The sequence below is a fragment of the Miniopterus natalensis genome, chromosome 1, assembly GCF_054644295.1.
Source record: "Miniopterus natalensis isolate mMinNat1 chromosome 1, mMinNat1.hap1, whole genome shotgun sequence".
Classification (NCBI taxonomy): Eukaryota; Metazoa; Chordata; class Mammalia; order Chiroptera; family Miniopteridae; genus Miniopterus; species Miniopterus natalensis.
The window spans coordinates 36,090,646-36,117,478 of record NC_142081.1 but is presented as its reverse complement, the minus strand read 5'-3'; the positions used below and the strand labels follow the sequence as shown (position 1 = coordinate 36,117,478).

Below are 26,833 nucleotides of genomic sequence, written 5' to 3'. Positions count from 1 at the left end.
GCCTATTGAGGAAACAAACCACCGAACTGTTTTTGCAATAACTTGCTTAATAGCTGGAAGCTAATCACACCCCCTTTCTCTTTTATGGGGAATTACTGGTTGGATTGCATTGTTCTGGGGAGCTGAGGTATTTGACCCATTTCAAACAGGTTTGGGAGTGTAAGGTTGTCAATCATGTGTGTCAGCTAGTGGTATTTAAACCACAGAATTTTGAGCATTGTCCAGAAAGTGCCCCCCACACACACACCCTGCAAAAAAAAAAAAAAAAAATAGCTTGAGGAGGGTGACATCATATACTTAATACTGACTGATATAGAACAATATTGGTCTGTGCAGCTAATCCTTTCAAAGGTTTTGGAGGTGATGAGAATTAACATAGCTATCAGCAAAAGTAAAAACATTTGATGCAGAATCAGTGTTTATATTTCCTGCATACATAAACCAACTCTTTTCTCCCATAGTAGATTGGAAGTAGAATGCATAATTTTTAATTCCAGTCATAACTTCAGCTTTTTAGCACCCTAAAAACAGCAGTTGAAAATAAGTAACAAAACTTTAATTCTTTTCCTTTCCAATACCTTTGGAAGTCCAAGCAACACATTGACTAAAAACCAAACATTAAGAAGCATAAATAAAAAGCACAGGTAATTATAAATCAAAAAATCATGCCATAGTCATGTCACTTATATGATGATGTTCTGGTCTTCTAGTTGTTTTTTAAACTTTAATTACACTTCTCTCCTTTATAGTTAGGCTGATACATTGTATTCTTCCTGACACCATTTCTGCTAGGATACCAATGACCTCTCTTCACTGAAGCTTTAATCTAGTTTCAGATATAGTTAACTTACCTGAATGTGACTAGCAGCCCTTATGCCATGAGCATCAGATAAATTGTTTTTCCCCTATACGTTTTGACATAAAGTTACATTAATGATCCACTGTAAAATAGTTGGTGGGAATTTCATAAAGTAGCTAAACACTCTTTTTACATTTTTCTTGAGATATAACATATACCATAAAGTGCACAAATCCTAAATGTTGAGAGCTAGGTCCAGCCCTGGCCCAGTAGCTCAGTTGGTTAGAGCATCATCCCTGTACACCAAGGTTGTGGGTTCAGTCACAGGTCAGGGCACATATAAGAATCAATGAATGCATAAATAGTGAAACAAAAAGTCAGTGTTTCTCTTTCTCTCCCTCCCTTCCTTTCTAAAATTTTTTTTTTTTAATGTACAGCTAGATGAAATTTTACATGTGAATATAACTCATGTTACCACCACCAGATTAAGATACACAGTATTTCCAGTGCCCCAGAGGTTCCCTTGTGCTCTCTCCCAGTCACCGCTCACCACAAAGGTTAACACAAAGTGGCTAAACTATCACAATAGGGGAAAAAAAACCTTTATAATTAAGCTCAAAGTTCTAAAAGTATGCTTCTACAGCATAAACTACACAATAACTAGATTGGGTTTTTAGATTTTTTTTAAATTGCTGATCTTCCCAGCTAGTGAGGAAGAACTTAAATATCTAAAAGTCTCCCTGTTTAATGGATCTTGTTTGTGTGATGTACTTTAGAAAATATGAATTTGGAAGGAAGCTGGACTAAAGCTTTTTCCTTTTGTAGTGTGTCTTAAGAGTGCAGATTGTTTATCTATGCTTGTCTTTTTATAATCAAATTAACAATTTTAGGACACATCACTCTGCTTAAAAGAACAAATGTTCATCCTGTTTAAAAAGAGGTATCTTAACCAGAAATCATTTCCCTATTCATTAAAAAATATCTAGAGGAATCTGTATTTAAAAGAATATTTGAATTCTAATTCAAATTTTTATATCAATTTCAAGGAGCTGGAAATATATTTCTCATTGATTCTTCTGAATTAATGAAGCTTTCCTAGTGAGTTATTGGTATTCCTAGTGAGCGGAGTAGGAGGGAAAGTCTATGTGGTGACAAATACAAAACAACTGATATTTGATTTTTTTAACTAGGCGACCCTATATCTATTTTGAATAGATGTGCTTCTTGATTACCAAATCACTCTGTCTTTGCTATCTGTCAAATAGCAATTTTATTTTACTGTTGATCTCTTTAAAGCATTCGTTGTATCCACTTCTCACTAATTAAAAACATTCTAACTTTAAGGGTTTAGTTACAAAGAAGCATAGAGCAGTGTAAAAATAAAGTTAGTAAAACAACTGTTACAACTTTTAACCATATTTTGGTGGTTCTTCTAAAACTCATTAAGTTTTCGAAAAGTTAAGACTTCCTAAACCACTCTTTCTTTTGTTGACTACACTTGAATAGAATAGAGATAAAAGGAAGTAGCACTTTCTGAAATAATTAGACTTTTCAATTCATTATACTTAACCTCCAGAAAGCAGATAGTTGGAAAACAAGACCTATACACTAATCTAAAAACACCTATTAAACTTTTTCTGGCATGATCAATAGAACACTGACCTTACCAGAAAAAGGTGCATACTCTTGTACTTTCAGCACAGAAGTCTTTAGTCTTTAAAACAGATTACAGTGGTGCCCTCTTAGCCACAGGGGTACATTCCAAGACCCTAAAGTGTATGCCTGAAACCATAGACAGTACCAAAGCGTATATGTACTACATTTTTTCTGGTACATACAGACCTTTTCACTTAAAGGAAGCATTTTACAGCCTCATCTTTGGCATATCCAAATTGCCAGCATCACTAGTCTTGTGCTTTGGAGCCATTATTGAGTAAAATAAGAGTTACTTGAACACAGGCACTGTGATACCGCCACAGTCTATCTGATAACCAAGACAGCTGCTAAGTGACTAAAAGGCAGGCAGGTCTTACAGCATGGATATGCTAGACCAGTGATTTTCAACCGGTGTGCCACAAGAATTTTTTAAAACATGCAACACCTCACTACTCAGGGGCACTAACCTCTTTTCCCTTAGATTGTCAAATAAAAAAATCACAATAGCCATGCGGTGTGAATGAATCAAAATTATACCTATTATTTCGGTCAGATCAGCAAAAAATAGAATATGTTTTTTGGTTGCTGCAGAATTTAAGTAATTAGTTACGTGCGCCATGAGATGAAAAAGGTTGAAAATTGCTGCACTAGACAGGGATAATTCATGTCCCAGGCAAAACAGCAGAATGGCACGAGATTTCATTACACCACCCCAACCAGCACACAATTTAAAGCTTACGATTTGTTTATTTCTGGAATTTTTCATTTTAATATTTTCCAACCACAGTTGACCGCAGGTAACTGAAATTATAGATAAAGGGGGCTGCCGTGTCTGATAAAATGGATGCTACCTGCCACTGGAGCAAGGAAAAGGACTTGAAATGAGAGTTGATAATATACTGTCTTTAGAGCCTTGTGATGCATGCCAAAATCAGTGAGCTCATCTTTAAGACCCATATTGACATTTTTTCTTGCAATTTTGTAGCATGAATGCCAGATACTCGGGATAAAATACGGTGACTTAATCACAATACCAAAACAGCTAGGAAAATTATATTCAAATTTTAACTTTTACATTTATGGATGCTATCATTGTCCCTGGTAATGGATGTATTCTTCCAAATATTGGTGGTACGTCACGTAGCATGCAGTTTAACTTATAGGTACTTTGGTTTTGTTAAAATGTCCTGTGGTTTCTTATAAAAAGTATTTTCACCAACTAAAATGGAAACTACTTTAAGGATAAAAAGTTACTGTATCATGTTTTTATCTCATAGCAACTAGAACAATTGGGAATATATTATTGAGAGACAATCTTGAAAAGGCTAAAATCTAGAAAGTATTTAGCCATATAGAATTTGGGGATTAACTTAATTTTGATGAACATTTGAGGGAAATTGTGTACTTTAGGATTTTTTTTTTTTTTTTTTTTTTTTTTGGTCTAAAAGATTGCCTATAGTATGAATGCAAAGATTCTCTTAGATTATTTTGATTTAATTAGATAAATTTAATTTTGATTACTATAGGTAAATCCTAATGAAACCACTTTATATATTACAGAATTTTACTTTGCAAAACTATTTTTATATAATGGCAAATGGCCCAAATTAATTAGGGCTTTCCTAATTTGCTTTGAACAAATTCTGTTAAAGTAGAGAAACCTGTGAAACAAATACATCTCACATCATAAGTCAGTTACTATTTACTGAAATAGTGGTTTAGTTCAGTGTTGGATTTTATTCATAATTATGATTTTAAACTGTTTTTGTCTGAATCTCCTAAACTGTTTTATCCATTAATTTGATTCTATTTTTTCTAAGATCACCTGTGAGGCAAGAGTTTGAGAAACAATTCTGTGGCTGAAGACATGATTACAATGTCTTACATTTTGTGTGATTTAATATTTTCAAGCCACTTTATAACACTTGTCTTCACAACCCCCATGATATAGGTAGAAATAAATGGGGTATAATTTGTCCGAAGTTATATGGCTAATATGTATCAGATATGACACTACTGTATAGCCAGGGGCTATAAAGTCTTATCAAGTGATCTCTCCCAATGAACTTTCCTAGATACCATCAACTCTTTGGCTTATTATTTAGTGCTTCATTATTTAACTTGCTTTCCCATTTTTTACCACATCAAGCTTTTTTGACTCTCCAGCAACCTTTTTCTTCCCCCTTCACACTCAGCATATGACCCTCTTCTCGTAGTTTATAAAAAGGAGAAACCAGGACCATCTCACTGAACAGAGATTCAGAAAAAAGCCTCAAATGCTGCAGAGAGTATTTAATCTTTTTCAATGAATGATTGAGCTGATAGGTGAGGAAATTCCTCAGAGGCAAGAAACCACAAAAGAAGCAAATGCAGAATGATAAAGCACCACACAGATGTTTGTCTTGGAGTTGGGGGTAGTTGTTAGCTGCTTCCTGCTAGCCTAACGTCTGGATTTTAATTTTATGTGTTGGTGGTGTAGGGAGGTGACATTGGAGGCAAAACCTTGTAGTGAGTTCTAATCAGAGATCGCATTCCCTTGGCTTAATGCCAGAATAATTATAGTATACATCTTCAGTGGGTTAGGGGGGAAATGAGCAGGTCCTCAAAAGTTGGTAATGGGATTTGTGCTTATTTCTGCCTTGGCTCTAAGTGAAGGACATACAAATTGGGGGAATAAAAGTCTTCCCTGAGAATTCATAAAGTTTATTATCACACAAATTTGAGGCCTGAATTCACAAACAACAACAACCTGAAAATGTAATTTGTTACCTTAGCTTGATAGCAACCTCAAGCACCTGGAAAGAGCAAATGCAAGTTGTCTTCCGAGGAGTGTCCATAAAACCCAGAATCTTGACAGATAAAATTTTAAGGAACATGAGCTCAAAATGAAAAATTACACTGAGGAATCTTACTTACAAAAATTGAAGATGTCAGAATTAGCAAGTACATAGTATAAAATATTCATTTATGTGAATTTTAAGAAATTAAATATTGATATATGATCAAGAAATAATCAAAAGCAATTGGGCACATTGGAAATAAATTATTTTTTAAAATGAAAAATATAATTAAAGTTAGAAACTGAAAGGGATGGTTAAACAACAGATTAAACAGTTTAAAAAATTAATGGACTAGAAGATCTGAGGGGAAAAATCACCCAGAATATAGCCCAGAGAGAGAATTAAGGTAATGAGCAGGTTCAATATATATCTAATTGGAATTTCAGAGAAATTATTCAAAAGATTAATGACTTAAAGATTGCCCAAATTTATGAACACCAAGTTTCAGATTCAGAAAGCCCAAAAAATTCAAGTCAGGCTAAATGAAAATGAACACATTAAAGTAAAACCCCCAGATACCACAGACAATATATTTTTAAAACAACCAGATGAAGATATTACTGCCAAAGTTATTTTGAGGTTTCGCTCTAATGTGTTCAATAAAACATGAACAATTTCAACAAAGTGTGAGAATTTCACCAAAAATGGAAAATATTTAAAAGTACAAAACAATTGTGGACCTGAAGAACACAAAAACTGAAGTGAAAAATTCACTGAAAGGGTTCATCAGCAGATCAAACAGAAGAAAGGATCTATAAAAAAAACAAGTCATTGGAAGTGATTCAGTCAGAAGAGCAAAAAGAAAAAAGAATGAAAACTAAAGGGACTTATGGTAGACCTTCAAGGAGACCGATATCCACATTTAGTCCCAGGGAGGTAAGAGAAAGAACCAGAAAGCATATTCAAAGAAATAATGGCCAAAAACTTCCCAAATCTGGGGTATTAAATGTACATCCAGATCCAAGAAGTCAAAGGATACAAAAAGAGCAATCCAAAGAAATCCACACCAAGATACATTATCAAATTGTCAAAAAAGACAAAGAATTTTGAAGCAGAAGAAATTTGTCACAGGGCAACCCTATAAGACTATAATCAGATTTTTCAGCATAAATCAGGCCAAAAAATATCATCTTGCAGGATGATCTTTTTTAAATACTGAAAATAAAAACTGCTAAGAATAATATATTCTGAAAAACTATTTCTCAAAAGTGGAGAGAGAATGACTTTCCCTCATAAACAAAAACTGTCTTCCATGAAATGTTAGAGTTCTTGAAGTTGAAACAAAAGGATACTAATCAGTAACACAGTAGAATAAATATGAAATGCATTGGGAAAGATAATTATATAGACAAATACTGAATACTGTTACTTTCATTTTTAATTTTACTATAAAAATTTGTAAAGTATAAAAATAGCTATAAAATATGTTTAAAAGATACACAAGATAAATAGATATAAATTGAGACAGCAATGACAAAATGTTGGCAGGGATAAGTTAAAGTGTAGAGTTTTGGTATGCAATTGAACTTACTTTGTTATCAACTTAAAGTAGACTTATAAGATATTTTTCGTAAGCCCCAAGGCTTACACACACACACAACCTATGAAAGTTACATAGAGGAAACAGAATAAAAGCATATCAACACAAAAAAATCAACAAAACACAAAGGAAGACAGCAAGACAGAAAAAGACCAAGAACTACAAGACTAACAGGGAAAAAAAAACTACTAAATGGCAGTAGTAAATCCTTTTGCTTTTTTTTTAATGTTAAGAGTTTATTTGAGCAAAAATCTAATCAGGCAGGGCCAATTATCAATAATTACTTTAAATGTAAATGGATTAAAATTCCATATCAAATGACCCAACTTTATCTTGTCTACAAGAAACTCCCTTTAGATTCTAGGATACATATAGGCTGAAAGTGAATGGATGGAAAAAGATATTTCATGCCAATGGTAACCAAAAGAGACCAGAGTTGGGTTATACTTAGACAAAATAGACTTTAAGTCAATAACTGTTATAAGAGGCAAAGAAGAACATGATATAATGATAAAAGGATCAGTCCACCAGAAATACAGAACAATATATAAATATTTATGCCACCAACATCAAGGTATCTAAATATATAAAGCAAATATTGACAGAATTGAAGGGAGAAATAGACAATAATACCATAATAGTAAGACACTTTAAGACCCAACTTTCAATAATGGCTAGAACAGCCAGACAGAAGATCAATAAGAAAACGGCACTTGAGCAACACTATAACACCAAATGAACCTAACAGACTTATACAGAACATTCCATCCAACAGCAGCACAATACACATTCTTCTCAAGTATGCATGTATATTTCTCAAGGGAAGATTACATGTTAGGTTACAAAATGAGTTAACAAATTTAAGAAAATTGAAATCATACCAAGTATCTTGTCTGACCACAGTGGGATGAAAGTAGGAATCATTAACAGAAGCAAAACTGGGAAATTCACAACTGTGTAGAAAATAAATAGTACACTCTTGAACAACCATTGGATCAAAGAAGAAATCAAAAGGGAAATTAGAAAATACCTCATGACAAAAGAAAACACAAGATAACAAAAATTATGGGATGCAATAAAAGCAGTGCTAAGAGGGAACTGATAAATGCCTACATTAAAAAATAAAAAAGGTTCAGACAAAGCCTAACTTTTCACCTCCAGGAACTAGAAAAAGAATAAAGCCCAATGTTAGCAGAAGGAAGGAGATGAAGATCAGAGCACAAATAAGTGAACTAAAGAATAGAAATACAGTAAAAATCAGTAAAGAGTTTTTTAAAAAGATAAAATTGACAGACTTTTAGCTAGACTAAGGAAAAAAATTAAATGGAGATATTACAACTCTATGAACAATTATATACCAACAAACTGGACAGCCTGTAAGAAATGGATAAATTCCTAAAAACATTCAACCCATTGATTTTTTACCTCACACGAGCATCCATAGAAATCTTCTTGGTGTCGATCATAGAGCTAAATATGAAAGCTAAAACTTGTAGCAGAAAAGAGGAGAAAGTCTTTGTTAACTTGGAGGAGACAAAGTTTTCTTAGAAAACAAAAAGTATGAACGAAAATTAACAAATGAGACTTTATCAAAATTAAAAGCTTATTTGTTTGTTTTTTGCAAGACAGATAATGTGAAAGCAATCAACAGACTAGGGGAAAATTTGTGTTTTCTTTAGACCAGGAGAAAATGTAACATATATCTGGCAAAGTGTTTGAATCCAGAATATGTAAAGAACTCTTTAAAATTCAATAATAAGAAAATACAGTTGACAAAATATTTTAACAGACACTTCACAAAAGAAGATACATGCATGGCCAAGAAGCACATGAAGATGCTCAAGATCATTAGTCATCAGGAAAATGAAAATTACAACCACAATGAGATACTACTAAATATTGACTAAAAAGACTAAAGTTAAAAAGACTATGCCAGCCCTGGCTGCTTTGGCTCAGTAGTTAGAGCATCAGCCTGTGGACTTAAGGGTCCCAGGTTCAATTCCAGCCAAGGGCACATACCTCAGTTGCAGGCTAGATCCCCTGCCCCAGTTGGGGTGTGTACGGGAGGCAACCAATTGATGTCTCACATCGATATTTCTCCTTTCACTCTCTGAAAAGCAATGGAAAAAATATGCTTGGGTGAGGATTAAAATAAGACTATGCCAAATATTAGCAAAGATACAGATTAATTGGAACACACACACAGAATGTTGTTTTACAACCACATTGGAAAAGTGTGATCGTTTTTAAAAAGTAAAGCATAAACTTGTCATAAAACATAGCTATTAATAGTCTTAGATAGCAAAGAAAAGCATATGTCCATACATAAACTTGAATATGAATGTTCATAGTAGCTTTTTTTGTTCACAACAGCCCCAAATTGAAATTAACCCAAATGTCCATCAAAAGCAAAGAGAGGCCCTGATCAGGTAGTTCAGTTGGTGGGAGCATCCTCCCGATACACCGAGGTTGTGGTTTGGATCCCCAGTCAGGGCACATACAAGACACAACCAATGAATGCATAAGTAAGTGGAACTACAAAAATTGATCTCTCTCAAATCAATTAAAAAAAATTTCTTTTTAAGTAAAGGGAGCCCAGCCAGCATGGCACAGGGGTTGAGCACATAACCAGTTTGCAGGCTCAGTCCCCAGCAGGGGGCATGCAGGAGGCAGCCAATCAATAACTCTCATTGATGTTTCTCTCCCTCCCTTTCTCTGAAATCAATAAAAAAAAAAAATTTTTTTAAAAGCAAAGGGAGAAACAATGTGATATATCCGTACGAAGGAGTACTACTTGGCAGTTAAGGGAAAAAAAAGAACAAGTTGCTGATGGACACACAGCACAGATGAATCTAAAAATTCGTAGGCAGAATGAAAGAAGCCAGTCAAAAATGAGCTCACACTTTATCATTCCATTTTTAGAAGATGCAAACTAACATAGGAAAAGTGGATCCTTAGTTGCTTGGGTCCTAGGCAGAAGAGGCTGTAGAACAAAGGGGCAGAATGAAGTTCAGTGGGCATGGAAATATTCTGACTACTGTGGTGGTTTCATAGATTGTATACATATGAAAAAACTCAAAGTTGTACACCCTAAATACATGCAGTATGTAGTACATATACCTCAATGAAATTGACCCCTGTCAAAAAACAAGTACAGAGCTCTGTTTGCAATTTACTCCCAAGATTAAAATCTACAGTGAAGAAGAAATCTAAAAAAGTGTGGCCCCATCACTTATCAGCTCTGTGTAACTATGTAAAGTTACTTGGGTAAATTACTTAACCTCTCTGTACATATATCCCTATTTATAAAAGTGAAAATAATAGTGCCTACCTCACAGAATCATTGTGAGGACTAAATTATATAATTCATATAAAATCTTTAGAGGTACCTGGCATATAGGGCTGATTGTTAGGTATTAATTTTCAAAGAACAGGGATTTCATAGACTACATTCTCTCACTTCCAAAGCATTGTTTGAATTCAGTAACAAAAATAACATGTGAAAGTTTATTTGGAAAGTTTTTAAACACTTATGAACACGTGGGTAAAGGAAGGAATCACAGTGGAATTTAAAAAATACTTAGTATATGGTAATACAAGTACTACATATCAGAACTTGAATGAAGCAGCTAAGTTGGCAAGTAGAAGCAAATCTAGAACCTTAAATATTTAAATTACAAAGGAAGAGCCTGAAATTTAACAAGCATCCAATTTATGTTAGAAAAAGTAAAACGGGATAAGCCAAAGGAAACAAACAGAGATGAATGAAGAGATTAATAAAACAGGAAACACAATAAAGAGACTTGACAAAGCCAAAAGCTACCCTATACCTTCATAATCAAATTTCAGGGCTTCCCACACATGTGCTCACCAACTTTTCACTTTTCCAGCCATCCTAATCTGCCTTTGCCCCACCACTCTACCAAAATAGCTGTTGCCTAAGGCTCACAGTGACCTTCTTGTCAACAAGTTCATTAGACATTTTTGAATCCTCACCAAACTAATCTCTCAGCAGCAGCAGAATCCGTGTTTGTCTTTCTAACACTTCCATTGGCTAGCACATTGTCCTGGATTTTTTTTACTATCTAGCTTCTCTTCAAGCACATCTCTCTCTGCCTTCCCATCAGAGGTTGAAATTGCTCAAGACCTAAGCCTAGGCCACCTGTTCTTCCCAATTGCATCCATATTCATGTCATCATGCCATTTAAAAGCAGATGACTCACACACATCTATGATCCTAACAGACTATTCCTCTGAGCTCTGGCTTTCTATATTCTAAACTTGTTTGACATCTCAAGGGTATTTGAAGCCCTCAGATTCAACATATCCCAGACTGAGTTCATGATCTTTCTTACTCCCCACCACATACCTGTCCCCAAACCTGATCCTCCTCTTTTATTCCCCAATTCTGTAATTCACTGCTATTTATTTACTTAGAAATTCAGAAACCTGTAAGTCGTTGATGCTGCCTTCTCCCTCATACCTCACATTTACCGTTACCAAATCCTGCCTGTTACTTCCTAACATCCCTTAAGTCCATTCACTTCTCCCCATGCACAGTGCCTGATTCAAGCTACTACCATCTATTGCCTAGTCTATGGCAGTCAGCCTTCTACTTGCTGCTGTCTGTATCCTCTGACTCCCAGTGACCCAGTGACCTTCATGTCAACAAGTCTATTCTCCACACTTTTGTCAGAGTTATCCTTCTTAAACAAAAATCTAGTTAATTATTAAGTTTCCACCCCAAGATTCCTCCATTGGCTGTGGTTACTCTTAGGCTAAAGACAAACTCCTGTACATACTACAAGGTACTTCATGGTTCCAGGCTCATCTCATACCTCTCTCCTTGTTTTTCCCCTTCCTGCTCCTCAGTGTTTTTTCAGTCCTTTGTATTTGCCATTTCCCTTCTGCTACAGAGCCTTTCCATATTCTTTTTTTTTTTTTTTTCTTAGTTGACTTCAGAGAGGAAGGGAGAGGGGGAGAGAGAGAAACATCAATGATGAGAGAGAGTCATTGACTGGCTCCTTCCTGCACACCCCCTACTGGGGATCGAGCCTGAAAGCCAGGCAGATGCCCTGACTGGAAATCAGTGATCTCCTGGTTCATGGGTCAGCACTCAACCACTGAGCCATGCTAGCCAGCCATATTCTTATTTTTATTATTGATTTTAGAGAGAGAGAAACACTGATTTGTTGTTCCATTTATTTATGCATTCATTGGTTGATTTTTCTATGTGCCCTGACCTGAGATTGAAGCCCCAACCTTGGCGTATCAGGACAACGATCTAACCAACTGAGCTTCCTGTCCAAGGCCTCCCTATTCTTTCCCTCTGTTTAGAATGCTTTCCTTCTTTGCTTATTAGTAACTCTCAGCTCCAGGGCAACACTTCTTCAGGAAAGCTTTTGCCTAACATCCATTTAGATTGGATTCCAAAATTATAGACTCAGAGCATAATGCTTCTTTCCTTCGTGTCATTTTCACATTTGCAATTTTATATTTGTGTGATTTTATATTTGTGTGATTTCTTACTAGTTTGTAAGCATTATAGGAAAAGGAACCAAGTCTGTTACTGCTGTAACCTAAGTTAGTTAATACCTGGCATGTATCAGGTGTTTAATAAATATTGAATGAACAAGGCCTTTGTTTACCATATCCAAATATCATGGAGTAGGGAAATCCCTGAATATATAATTTCATAGAACAACTTAGTCTCCACCCTTCTTTCCTTTCTCTTTCCCCACTTATCTGCCCTCTCCCCCTCAAAAAGAGTGCTTGCTTTGAAACAGGGTCTCAAACTCAAATGCCTAGACAGCCCTGGATACTACAGTTTGAGAGAGAATAGGGACTGTGATGAACTAGAGAGCGCATATCTAAAGAGGACAGCCACATTAATTCAGTTCCAGCTCCCAGATACCACTGTCAAATCACTTGATTCTTCAAGAGAAACTAGAAATTCTTATTTGATATTTTTCAGTAAGAAATACACTTTTAAATAATGACAGAGTATTGAAGTATTGTTTAAAAATCCTGTCAACTAATACTGAATAAGCCAGAAAAAACAGTTTGTGGGTCAAACCCAAACCAGGAGCTACTAATTTCTATTCTCTCCCCCCTTCTACTTCTGTATTATCTTCCTTGAAGGAGTAAAACAAGTCAACACAGCCTTGTCTTTATAATTTCCATATAACAAAGCTGAATCACATTTAAAGAAAGTACCATATACCACCAATTCTGCCTTCCTCTACTACACTACATATTGCTCTAGGTCAGTCACTATTGTACATTTATTTTGAAGGAAATTTTGCAAACTCTTCAGCACATGGCACTGTTATATTTATGGTCAATACTTAATGATTTGGATGGTTGAGCAAATTCATGGTAAAGTAAAAGTTTAAAAGAAATATTTCTCTCCATCTCCACAAATAAAATCAAAATTCCCAACTTAGCAAAGTAGTTAGAACTTTTTATCTAATTTGTTTTAAATAAAGACAAATTTTTATAAATTAAGTGTCCTTGTTATCTTTTTTATTGAATTTATTAGGGCTACATTGGTTAACAAAATTATATAGATTTAAGATGTACAATTCTATAATACATCATCTGTATATTATATTACTGTGTTCACCATCCCAAGTCATGTCTCTTTGTGTTATCTTTTTTTTTTTTTAAATATATCTTTATTGATCTCAGAGGGAGGAAAGGAGAGGGAGAAAGAGAGATAGAAACATCAATGATGAGAGAGTCATTGATCGAGCCCACAACCTGGGCATGTGCCCTGACCGGGAATCGAACCCCGATCGCCTGGATCCCAGGTCGACGTTCAACCGCTGAGCCATGCCCAGCCGGGCTGTGTTATCTTTTTATTTTAACTATTAAGATATGTGTTTAAAGTAGTATAATTGCATCAATAGCCCTGAACTAGAAGTTTGGGGATTTGATTTCTAGATGCTATTCTAGTTGGCTAATTGATATCTGCCAAATCACTACTTTTCTGGGCCAGTTGTTTAATTAATCAAGTGATTAGCCTCAGTGATATCCAAGACACCTTTAATTCTAATAGTCTGACACTAATAAAGCAACCTAGAATTCAGGGTTTAAAAAAAACTTCTTACTTTATGGCCTAGTTCTGAGATTTAATACAGTGTCTGTAAATTCTATCTCTGAGATATGAATGCCAATTTTTAAAAGTTACACATCATGTTAAAACTAATTAAAGTTTAGTTGAGGGTGTAAATAAACATAAATACTTAAATATTTAGAATTATCTGCTTTCTAAGATACAGTGTAGCTGGATATGTTAAGTCTGTATGTTTTTTTAAAAACCTGTACTATCTTTTTACAAAAACTCAGTTATAGCTGCCATCATCATTAGCATATTGATCACACACTACAATTTTTTTCAGCTTCAGTCTCTCACTGTAAAAATGCTTAAGTAATATTTTCTTAAACTTTTGTGCTCTTTCCTCAGCTATTATGTAGAACTTTGTCTAATTGCTGATCAGATGACAGGTTGGTTTGAAGTGGTACAGTGTACTCTAGGAGACTTTTCTGTCATACCATGGAATTAGCAGTTTTTAAGCTAATCCAAGTGATCATCATCACTGATTGCTGTCAAACTTATTGTCGTTTAGAAATCAAGATGAAAAGAAAGTAAACAGCATTCTTCTGCTTTTTTCTCTCCTGTGATATTCTATTATTTCTTCTGAAACATCCTGCCCTTTTTTTCTTCTACCATTAGTTGGACAGATATTTCTAATGAATCTGGCCCTCTGTCTATCTTTACAAAAAGCAACTCTGCTCTCTTCCTAGTACAAAAGCATGAAATGTTTTATGAAAAATCAGTAATATACAATGTGGAATTTAGTGTTGGAAAAACTTTAAAGGATAGCACAGTTTTAGCACAAATTCAATATAAATCACTTTCCTAAGGAGCCTGAATCTATAATGTATGAGATTCAGTTCAGAAATAAATTCTGTATATTCCTTAACATAAAATTTGTTAACTTATCTTCAAAGAACTATCCATAGTAAACTAATGAACAGTCCATAGTAATCTGCTCCATTTTAGGGTAATTTTCAATAATGAAAGCTCACAAATTTTTTCTGCTCACTCAAAATTCTTTATTCCTAAATATTTAGTTATTTATGCTTTTTAAAAAATTTACTTCTAGTTAAGTAAAGATATTTGATAGTCTGCAAAACAACATAAAATGAAGGTGTTAAATTGCTTCTGGGTCATTACCTTTACTAAACAGATCATTTGGTTTCTGAATAAATTTTTCTTGGGCATATTAATTTTGCAAGTCTTGAACTAACAAATTGTTGCTGTGATATATAGGTGACACTACTAATAAAGCAGTATTTGTTACCTTAAAAATTAGGGAATTAACTTGAACTGTATGCCATCAAAGATATAAACATATAAATATATCAAAGAAAACCAGAATCCTGCGAGTTTTGAATTAAAGTAAGGACAGAACACCTGAGATTTAATCCTTTCCATTTCTAGTGTGTTCCTGGACAATCCACTTAATCTCTAAAGTTCAGCTTTGTTTGTAAAATTAAGTTACTGAATTAAATGTCTAAGGTTTTCTTAGTCCAGGAAAGATGAGACAAGTTTCTCGTTGTCCTCTCCCAGCAATCTTACAAACAGCACTCATTCTCCTAGCAATAATATGTGACAATACCTATGAAGTATTGCCAACCAGGAGCATTTACCTGAGACATGATGTTCAAGGTTTTTATTAGGGGTCAGTCATATGAGCATGTCTTTATGGCTGACTTTAGTTACACATTCACCTCTTCAAAGGTCAGAGTGATACCACATGGCCCAGGGCTTCTAACACAAATCACATTGGTAGTAAAGACTGTTTTGTGTGGCTCAAGACCCCGGGTAAACAAAGACACTCTTAGGCAGGCTATTCCATGGTCTTACAAATTATCTTCCAAGAGCCAGGAAAGGGCCAGATCTTTCTTTGGAATGTGCAGGGGTTTGACAACTCAGGCCTACTGAACTAATACTTCACTGCATACTTCATTTCAGTACCTTCCTGAGAAAGGGTGCTTGGTAAGCAATTTTTGAGGGTTTTTAATGTCTGAAATATTTTAATTCTGTCACATTTGATTGATAATCTAGGCAGCAATAGAATTCTAGGTTGATGACAATTTTGCCTAAAAATTTTTAAGGTGTTGCTCCTCTTCTAGTATTGTTATTAAAGTTTGAAAGCCATTCTGATTCTTAATCCTTTATATACAACTTGTTTCTTTTCCTTACTGAAAACTATTAGATTTTTCCTTGACCCTGGTGTTCTGAAATGATGTCTCTTCATATGGGTCTGTTTTCTATCCATATTGCTGGGCATTGAATTGCTCCTTTCAGTTTAGTCACATGTATCCTTTAGTTTGGGGAAATATTGTTGAATTTTTTTATTGATTTTCCTCTCTTTTGTTTCTGTTTTCTCTTTCTGGAACACCTAACATTTGGATGTTGGACCTCCAGGACAGATCTTTTTCTTATCTCTTCTCTCTTATTTTGCATCTGCCTTTCTGCTAAACTTTTTTGAGAAGATTTTCCCAACTTCCAATCCTTCTCTTCACTTTTTCATTTCTACTAGTATGTTTAATTTCTATTAGCTCTTTTACATTCTCTGATTTTTTTATTATTAACGGCATCATGTTTTTGTTGCACGAGTGCAGTGTCATCCCTCTCTGACTCTAATAAGGATAGAGTTTTGTTTGTTTAGGTTTTTTGTATGATTTTCTTTTATGTATTTTTTGTTTTGATCTCTATCTTTTATTAGAAACTTTTGAGCTATCTGGTTATTCTTGGCTGTCCATAATTAAGAGTGGAAGCTGTAAGCATGTGGGTGCGGCATGTAAACACTAGGGTGATCTGGCCAGAAAATTTGTTAGGGAACCCCTGATGCTAGGATATTTAGATATTCCCTCTTGAGTGATAAGGTTCCTCAGGGGAAGACAGTATTCTAATCCTTCAGAGAACACAGATCTAGTTTACAACATTTTGAGAACCTAAGCAGGGAAGAGGGTTGAGGCAAGGGAAAATCCCTATACTTGATATTCATCATTAATCTCTGTTTTTAGTATGGTGCCTAACTATCAGCTGTGCCTGGCATCTAGCTTTCATACTCCAGGCCAGAGTTGCCTCTACAGAGAATAAACACCCAGATATCTGCCAGGATGAATAAGGGGCATTGTCCAGGACATGGATTAGGAAAAGAGATTTAGGATTTAATTGCTCTTAAACATCTTTTATCTACCCCTGTGTAGCTACCTCCACTCCTTGGTTCCAGTGATACTTGGTTCCTATACCTTTTAAATATTCTGAAACATAGGTTAGTTCTAAAACCCCCTGATGAATGGCTTGGCATTCATCTTTCTTAGATAATCACACATTGTGTTGGGGTCCCCAGGACTACCCTCAGCCTTGATGATTTGCTAAAAGGACTCACAGTTGTTACACTCCTGGTTCAAGTTTATTACAGTGAAAGGATAGAGTGAAATGTCAGAGGAAAGAGAGGAAGTAAAGTCCAGAGGAAACCAGGCACCAGCTTCCAAGAGTCCTCTCCCAATGGAGTCGCAGGCTCTGCTTCATTCCTTCTGTAATGAGTTGTGACAATACATGTAAAGTGTTATATACCAGGGAAGCTAATTGGAAACAGTGCCAACGTTTTTTATTGGGGTTTAGTCATGTAAGCACTCTCTGCCTAACACCAAAATTCCAGACTCCCAGAAGGAAAGCAGGTGTTGAGTATAAACCATATTGCTTGCACGAACAGTTTAGGCACAGTGAAACACCCGTATCATTTAGGGGGCAGTGGCAATCCTCCCAAAATCCAAGTGCCCAAATGCCAACCCAAGACCAACCTTAGAAGCAGGCTTTTCTAAGGATTAGCAGTTTCAGGCTTGCTATGTTAACTCTTCTGCACACACATCCATCTGCTTTCTTCTGTTATTCTACTTTTCCCATTCTATTTAAACATATAATTTTATGCCTTTTAAGAAAATCCCTTTTCTATTGTTTTAGTGGAGTTTCAGGTGAGAATAAAATTAGATATATAAAAATCATTTTAAGCAACTTGAAAGAAAACAGGCTAAGCAGAGAGATGAAACTTAAAAAATATATATTAGTATCCCAAGAGAGACAAAAAGATATTGTATCCTAAAAAGAAGAAATGGCTGCTGTAAAGAAAACATTTTTTAAAATATTTTTATTGATTTTAGAGAGAGAGGGAGAGAAACATCGATCAGCAGCCTCCTCCTGCATGCCCCCTACTGAGGTTGGAGCCCCAAACCCAGGCATGTGCCTCGACTGGGAATAGAACCTGTGACCTTTTGGTGCACAGGACAACACCCAACTGAGCCACACAGGCCAGGACTAAAAATATTTTTTTTAATAAAATATATAATGGACATTGGAAGATAAAATCTAAGAAAAGTTTGGCTTTTCAATTTATAGCTAAAGTAGCTAAAAGCCTCATTGTTTTATAGGCAAGCAGTAGCAATGGTAAGCTTGGGAATGGTGCACTACTCTCTATAGCAACGTAAGCAATTAAGATGGAAACTCTGGATAGCTGCTTCTGTAAAGCAATCCACATGTTTGGATATATATGCCTATCTATTCACCATGGAGAAAAGATTGTGTTCACAATTTATTTTTGCATCAATTCCAAATTTTATATAGATATATTCTCCAATTAGGTTTCTATTTCAGATTTTTTAAAAGTGGAAAATCAACTTGACAACAAATTCTATAGAAAAGCTTGACAACAAGAAATTCTATAGAAAAAAAAATTCTATAGAAATTATTAGTTTTAATAAGTATTTAGTGTCTACCATCTTCAAGCAACATGGGGTCTACATGCCATGGGGGACAGCAAATTATATACAGCTCCAATATAACTCTTCCTCAAATCTTGTGATACCTCTATTAATTACACTTGCATTAGGTAACATTTACAAATAAAACATATTTGTCATATTCTCATCTTCCCTTTATTTGAGGAAGTAAATAGGGAGGCAAAATAGGGAATTCTGCATTTTTAAAATGGAAAAATCATTTCAGATTACTTATACATAGGTTCAGTGTTTAAAAAGAAAGTATTCTAGTGAACAGTATTTTAAATCTTCATGAATTCAAAAATTCTAAATAAGTATTTTCTAAATTAGGGGCTCCTAGTTGTATGTGAGTTAAAGGTAGATTATATGATGAAGAACATTGATATCCATCGACCCATATAATTCATAGTTTTATGATAAAGAATATCTTTCTATAAATGACCCATTCAGTTTTTTTCTGGTATTAAGGAAGACCTGGAAAGATAATGCCCCTCTGACATAAATTGACATCAGAAAAGTCACTTAGATGTAATTTACCATTTAAACTTCAAAAAAATCTACATAAAGTGCACTTGTTATGTTTCATGAACTATCCTATCTTTCACTGCCTTAACAAATAATATATAATTGCTTGACATTTTTTTATATTACTGATTTTTTTATTCAGGATCATATCCTGTTAGCTAAATTCAATAAAATACTTGGAATGTAATAATATCAGATTATTGTTTTTAACCTCATCATAATCTAAATACGATTAAAGCACCAGGTTGTGTTTATGTGATGCATTGTAGCACATTCTGCAAATCTTAGATGATAGCTGACCTTTAATTATTTCCTTATTCAGCTCAGCTCCCTCGCACACCCATTATTTAGCCCACCCCACGACCTGTAATCTTATGGATTATACTTCCCAGTATGTCCCCATTCTCTTCTTCATTTGAACATTTTAAATGCTTTCACTGAATTTTAGCTTTTTCCAGATAACACTTTGTGCCCTCCGTTTCAATTTGTGGGAAGAACAATCAGCCTATTTTATGCTTCACAATGCTACTTACTGACATTCTACCATCATCATCTCTCTCAAATCTATGCCACCAGATTAGGTCATCATTGGCTATAATAACTTCCACTTTCCTGGATGAATCAGCACTTTCTTCTGGCCCAGCCTCTTCTTATATAGGTTTTTTTCAAAGCCCATGTTGGTAACCCACTCACTGTCTCTCAGTTCACTGGCTTCTCAGAGCTTTTCTCCGTTTCTATTTGAGCCACCCAACAGCATGCCCACACCTTGGATCAGCTATTAAGTGAAGCAGTTCTTCCTGAGCAGTGCCTTCTCTTTTTCCTTATACAGTTTGAATTCATCCTTTTATCTGATTTTCACTTTCATCCTGTATTTTAATTACTTTACCCCTTCTGTTTACCGCACTCCATTAGCTCCCTTCTGGTGTCATTGGCACTTAGAATGAATGGTCAATCTAGTAGTCTTCACCCTTTGACTTTTTGCTGTGGTTCACTCGCCTACTTTTTCTTTCTCTACAGTGTTCCATTTTACAGTTCTAAATTATTACGTGACAGTGCAAGGTAGTTATTTGAACTTTTTATAATGGCATCCTTTTTAATTAAATTGTTTTAAATTTAAAATCAGGAAACTTTACTGATTTTAAAATCCACTGTCAACTGCCTGATTTTAACTAGACCTCTCTGCCCAATACAGTATTTTCTTCTGTAACCCTTCTAGTCATGTGTTCAAAATGTTTTCTGTATTCCAAGTGCTCAAACCTAACATCCCTTCCCAGGAGATGGCCTTGCCTCCTACTTACTAGAAAAAAAATAGAATCTATGTGCCATATTCTCATCTACTTTATATCAAAATGTCTGTATCCATGCTATATCCAAATTTATTTTAACAAAGAGGTTTGTAGATTATTTTAAACTTTCTATGCAAACCTCCATCTTTTCCTTCAACTCTCTTTTCCTTCCTTCTTTACTCAGAAGTATGGGTCTTCCTTTTCAGCGAAAACCTGCCTCTTCTAGAGCCTTCTTTAACAATTGAACTCTCCCTTCCCCTCTCTCACTCTTTATTTACCATTTCACCCTCGCTAGTTCATTTTTTTTAAATTACAGTTTACTTTCAATATTGTTTTGTATTGGTTTCAGATGTACAACATAGTGGTTAGACAATCATATACTTTACAAAGTGTTCCCTGTGACATTTCCAGTACCCACCTGGCACCAGACATAGTTATTGCAATGTTATTGACTATATTCCCTATGCTGTACCTTAGTGCATTTCTGACCAGCAGATGACTAAGTCAGGAATTGAAGGGTCTGAGGTTTTACTCTATTTGAAAGCTTGTTAGCCTGCCACAGTTTTATCTACGTACACTGACGGAAAACACAAGACCCATGTGTCAGAGTAAAAGACCATTTATTACTCATGGCAAAAAAACAACCACCAAAGCAATGTCTTGCAACACATCCCAAGCCCCAATTCCTATAAGACAACACAGTGAGGACCAGATGTTACCTGTGCGTGCAGCACGGCGTGTTACAGGAGAGGAGCTCCAAAATAAGGAAGAAAGACAGGCAGACGGACACAGCTTCTCTTAACTGTGGAATGTAAGCAAATTTTCACCAAGAAGGGAGAAGGAGACTACTCCCCTGGAATGGCTCCAGGGAGGAAAATGTTCTCTAGCCTCATTATACTGGTCAGGAAACAAATCTTCCCTCTGACCTTTTTTTTTTTTTTTTTAAATATATCTTTACTGATTTCAGAGAGAGGAAGGGAGAGAGAGAGAGAGAGAGAAACATCAATGCTGAGAGTCATTTATCAGCTGCCTCCTGCACGCCCCCCACTAGAGATCGAGCCTGCAACCCAGGCATGTGCCCTGACCAGGAATCGAGCACAATCTCCTGGATTATAGGTTGATGCTCAACTGCTAACCACGCTGGCCAGGCCCCTCTGACTTTAAGGTAGACATTATATCTAGTTTTCAAGGATGTTTGTTATGCAAGCCCCTTCACTCAAAAGACCTGGACCGTGCAGAAACATGCAATATTCATAGAGAATTGTTTCCTAACACAAATTTTCCCAGGTGTGTGATCTTCAAATATATCTCATATAGTTTATACTCACTGCCTTTGTTTTTTTATTTTCTATTAACTCTTTGCATTTTTGCTCTATCATTCCACTAAAAACAATTCTCTCTAAGGTGCCAGTGACATACTAGTAACCCAGCCAATGGTGGGTTTTTTAATCATTCTTGACTTTTTGCAGAATTTAACAAGGGCTATATTTTCTTTGTTTTACCTCTAACCTACCTATCTGTTTTCTATGACTAATCTGATTCTTAGGTCTTTCTCCCTTGCCCATGTCTCTTTTCTTCACCCTTTACATAGTCTTTCTATTTTCCTGTTACCTCTTAACGTTTCCTGGACTGAATTAATTTCTCCTTCCTAGATACTGCAATAGCATCTTTTGTATTGATATCACAATGTGTCAAAATAGTCTTCTTCCATATACCGAGCTCCTTGAGAGCAGATACAATTACTGTATTATGAATCCATGGAACCTTTTATAGTGTATGCTCAATAAATGTTTGAATGAAATCAGTAAGTTATCAAATACACTATTTTTCTTTATAATATTTTATACTTTCCTCTTTCATTCTAGGCTCCCAAAGTTCATACCCAATTTCAATAGTCTTGTAAATGGTCTTCCTACTTCTGTTCTGTAGTTCCTTTGTAATAGCCTTTACACTGATATCAGATTAATGAAATTCTGTATTTTAGAGTGCCTACATAAAAACCTTCAATATTTTTCCATTATCTAAATAATAAAGTCCAAATTCACTAGTAAGGAACTGAGACGTTCTACACTATGCTCTCAGAGTTTTCCATGTTTATTTCAAGTTCTTCTTACCTACCTGCTTAATTTTGTTTAACAAGTATTTGAGGATCTCCCTTTTGCAAGACTTTGTGAAGGAAAGAAGTTTACTATATATGGTATATGCTCATTATCTTTGTATTCATCTTTTGGTCCCTAGTTTCCTTTTACTACATCTTAGGAGAAATAATCTTTGGAGAACACTCAGCCATATTCATATAGTAAGTAGTTCCATTTTAGGACAAAACATGAGTAATATAATGAAGGTCAGAATAGGTAGCAAACCATTCAGCACAATGTCTGCCTCATAATAAAAAGTTTAATAAATGTTTAAACTAAATAAATTCAGTTTAATTTTTTAAATAAAGAAATTTAAGAGTATAAGAAAAAATTACTAATGTATTGTTTAAGCCTTGGGAAACCTGCCTATTTTTGCTTCATGGTAGTCCTATTAACATTTGAATTTTATTTGTTATCTGTTGTTATTTGTAGTTGTATCACTTTGAAACACAAAATCAAAACAAATTTAAGAATTTTCTATTACACACTTTCAAAACGTTTTTCTATACTTTCTTTATAGGTTATATGTAAAGTCAGATGTGCCACTGAACTTGACAAACACAAGTAAGTTTCATGAGTAGCAAGATTTAACTTTTATTCACAGTAGACATCTCAAGGTCGAAGGGCATGGTGGTTGAGTGTGCCTTAGCAGTTTTAAAGAAAATCATATAGTTAGATTAGTTCATAGGAGGTGAATTGAGTAACCCACAGTACTCTTTCTTCAACCATATTGCTGCCTAATACCTTTTTTTGCTGCTCTGCTACTATCCTGATTCAGATGTCAGATGTAGTTTCATAGGGTCCACAAACACTAAAATTAGATTATGCTTTTTGTAGAAAGAATGTATTGTATCATTGCACACACACAAAAAAAGTAATGTTTCAGTACCGATTACCCTCAAAAATTCAAGCCAGGACACTTGGGTTTCAGACCAGTTCTCCCACTAACTTGCTAACTATGCAACTCATTTAATCGCTCTAAAATTATTCTTTTTATTATTTAATCTGAGAGACTATTAAGATCTAAACTTCTCAAATTAAAATCTTTGTCCTTTGCATGTACACTTAACAAAAATTGCTTGTTACAGACTACATATTACCTTCAGTTTACCATGCATAAGCTATAGCCAAAGGCAGACAATGTTTTATGACTTGCCCTATTGAAAGTGACCCAAAATAGAAGATATTTGTATGCCAAATAAACGTCTGGATCACATTAATTTGGGATATAAATGTATCTGAACTGGGATTACTTTCATATAGATAACTTACAGCTACTTGATATAGATAGCCACACCTTACCTGAAGAGTTTTATAAGGTAGTCTAATTTTTCTTAGGGTCAAGTTTTTAAGCATTTTATTTTCAGAGTTTCTCTGTATACATAGTAAATATGCAACTTTATAAGAAGAGGAGGTGTTGATAAATGCTTGAAACTCATCTGTCCCTATGTTCTTTACTCATGTTTGAAAGTAATGTTTACTATGGATATACAGAAGTTCATAAAATTAAATATTGTTTAAAACATATTTCCCTTTCCTCTTAAAATTAATATTAATGATCAATTTAAATTTAGGTAGTTTATTAATTTTCCAGGCAAATTATAAAAGCCTGGTAATTTTTGGAATGAAAAGATCAATGAAAATATGCTTAGTAGTTATAAAAATGAAAAATTCAGGATTGCTCGAATTAGTGTTAAAATAATTCTACATTCTTCTGGTAGAGGCAATTGAATTCCAGTCCATATGAGGTTATTTTTAAATTAATGCCTTAAAGTCTAATGCCATTTTTAAATGCTTTAGACACTAAATTTTATAACATCAAAGAGAGCTCAAGAAACTCTGATTATTAAATTTGTATTTAATGAAATTATAAACTTTTTAAATTGAAGGAGTTATTATACCTAAAGTAACAAACTAATAAATTTAATTTATAAATATCTAACAAACTCATTTTTTTTCTTTCAGAATTCTATTGCATTTGGCCTTTATATTGGCAAGCCTTATCTTTTTAGTGGTGAACTTGACTTGTGCAATGCTAGTCCATGGAGATGTCCCAGAAAATCAGTTGAAATGGACTGTGTTTGTGCGAGCATTAATTAATGATAGCCTGTTTATTCTTTGTGCCATCTCTTTAGTTAGTTACATATGCAAAATTACAAAAATGTCATCAGCAAATGTCTACCTCGAATCAAAGGTAAGTATATTTCTTAAATTTTCAAATCATCATCATATGAAGCATATTTTAATGGGAAGTTTATATATTTGTTAAAGTATTCTGAATGTCAAGTACATTTTTGAGCATGAAGGAATGGTCACAAGAAATTTAAAAGTATTCAAAACTTGGCACTTAACTAAACATACTATATTTTCTATGATTGTGTTTTCTATAATTGATATCTTCAGCATTGGAGATTAATTAAGTGAAATAATCCAGAGTTTATATCAATAGATCACAAATAGTTGAATACATAAAGCCACAGTAACAATTTAATACTTCCTCAGTAAGGGTGGCTGTATGGTCATAAAACAAACCAGATTTGGGGTTAGCAGTGTTAAGATTTGTACTGATAAAGTGGTGCTTATTCGTATAAAGGTTTAGAAAATGTTATTTCACCCCATAAATGAAGTTCCTATGATATTTAAAACAGCTCGTCATGTAACTAAATTTATAAATGCCTTGATTCTCCCTTTCCTTATATTTTGGATCAGCAAACAGAAACCTAATGCTTAACCCATTAACAAAAAACCCTGAAAGTTTCTATTGTTGTTGATTGACAGTGTGGTTGAGCTGTGAATCAGTCATCACAGTGTATGTGTGGCATTGGGTGTGGGTGTATAGATGTGTGGTTATTGGGGTGTGGGTTTATACATGTAAATGAGTTTGATATCATTTGGCTTCATTGCCTATTCACTGAAGATAAGCGAGAGAGTGTCCTAAACAAAACAGTTCTCTGAAATATTTTTAGACTTCCATATTGTTGTTATCCTTAATATAGCCCTAGTAAAGTCAAGTATTATAATTAAATGTATGGTAATCAACTTGTCTTTAATTTAGGTGGAGACTTTAATTTTACCTTTTAAACATATATCAGCAGAATGCAGAATAAATATAGAAATATATATAATATTATAGAGAGAGAGAAGGGCTGTGGGGAAGAGAAAGAGACTAACTTAGACTTTCAAACCTATTAATCTTACCTGGATAATTATTTTATTCAACTTCTATTTTTAAAAGTTCATAAAATTTAAGTATTTTAGCTAATTCTGACTTCAGTTTAATGTTAAAAATAATACTGTCACTATTACAATACATAATCTTTTGGTGTAGCAACAGCACCTTCACTTAATGTAATAACATCACCATAGAATTCATACCTCTTGTCTAGTAATAAAGCATTAGTAGATGTGGTTGACTTTAAAGGGCTTCTTTTCTGGATACCAAGCAACTTTCTAAGTTTGGTTTTACTTGCTTTGAAATAGATAATTCTCTGAATAGAGTAAAATTGCCAATCGGAAAAAAAGGTCATCTGAATTATTTCAAACATCTTCCCCTAGCTATCATATGAAAGGTATTCACTTAATTAATTTTTAAAAGTCTTAAATGTAAAAAGTACATGGATTCAGAATTCTCTAGGAACACTACAGAGATGTGTTCAAATACGTACCTATAAAGGTAAATATAACATGAGATACTAGATTATTTGTATTATATTGTATTGTTCAGTAGTTCTTGGTCTTCTTAACTAGGTTATAAACTTCTTTATTCAAAGAATAATCACCTTGCTTTCACATTCTCCTTGTAAAATCACTAGACTCCTTTTTGTTTTTTGACTTCTGTAACAATCACAGTAATGGCCATTTCTTTTTTTCAGTTAACAACTGTCTGTTGAACATCTACCTCCTCTGCTTCCACAGTGTTACTGTTTCTTGCTATCCCTAAGAGCATTTCCTTAAAGCTCAGATTTGGGTCTTCTGTTTTTCTCATTTTATTCTTCCTTCCTTCTTCTACATATTCAGTGATAATGAGATCCTGCATAATTTGCCCAAGCAAATCTGACCTACCTTATTTATAAATAGCACATAGTGTGCTTTCCTATCTCTATATCCTCAGGCTGTTTCATGTTCCAGGAATGCCTTTCCCCCTCCCAGTGCTCTATACCTGTTTGTCTTTATCTTACCATAGTTTAAAGGCA

At 34.5% G+C, this 26,833-nt stretch overlaps 1 protein-coding gene across 1 annotated transcript in view; it reads left to right on the top strand.

The window, feature by feature from the left end:
• Positions 1-26,833, top strand: part of GPR137C (G protein-coupled receptor 137C) — a 47,592-nt gene that overhangs the window by 1,160 nt on the left and 19,599 nt on the right. The window contains exons 2-3 of the mRNA XM_016198243.2: positions 23,161-23,204; positions 24,606-24,834. Coding sequence (XP_016053729.2) covers positions 23,161-23,204; positions 24,606-24,834 — 273 coding nt within the window. The remainder of the gene's footprint in view (positions 1-23,160; positions 23,205-24,605; positions 24,835-26,833) is intronic.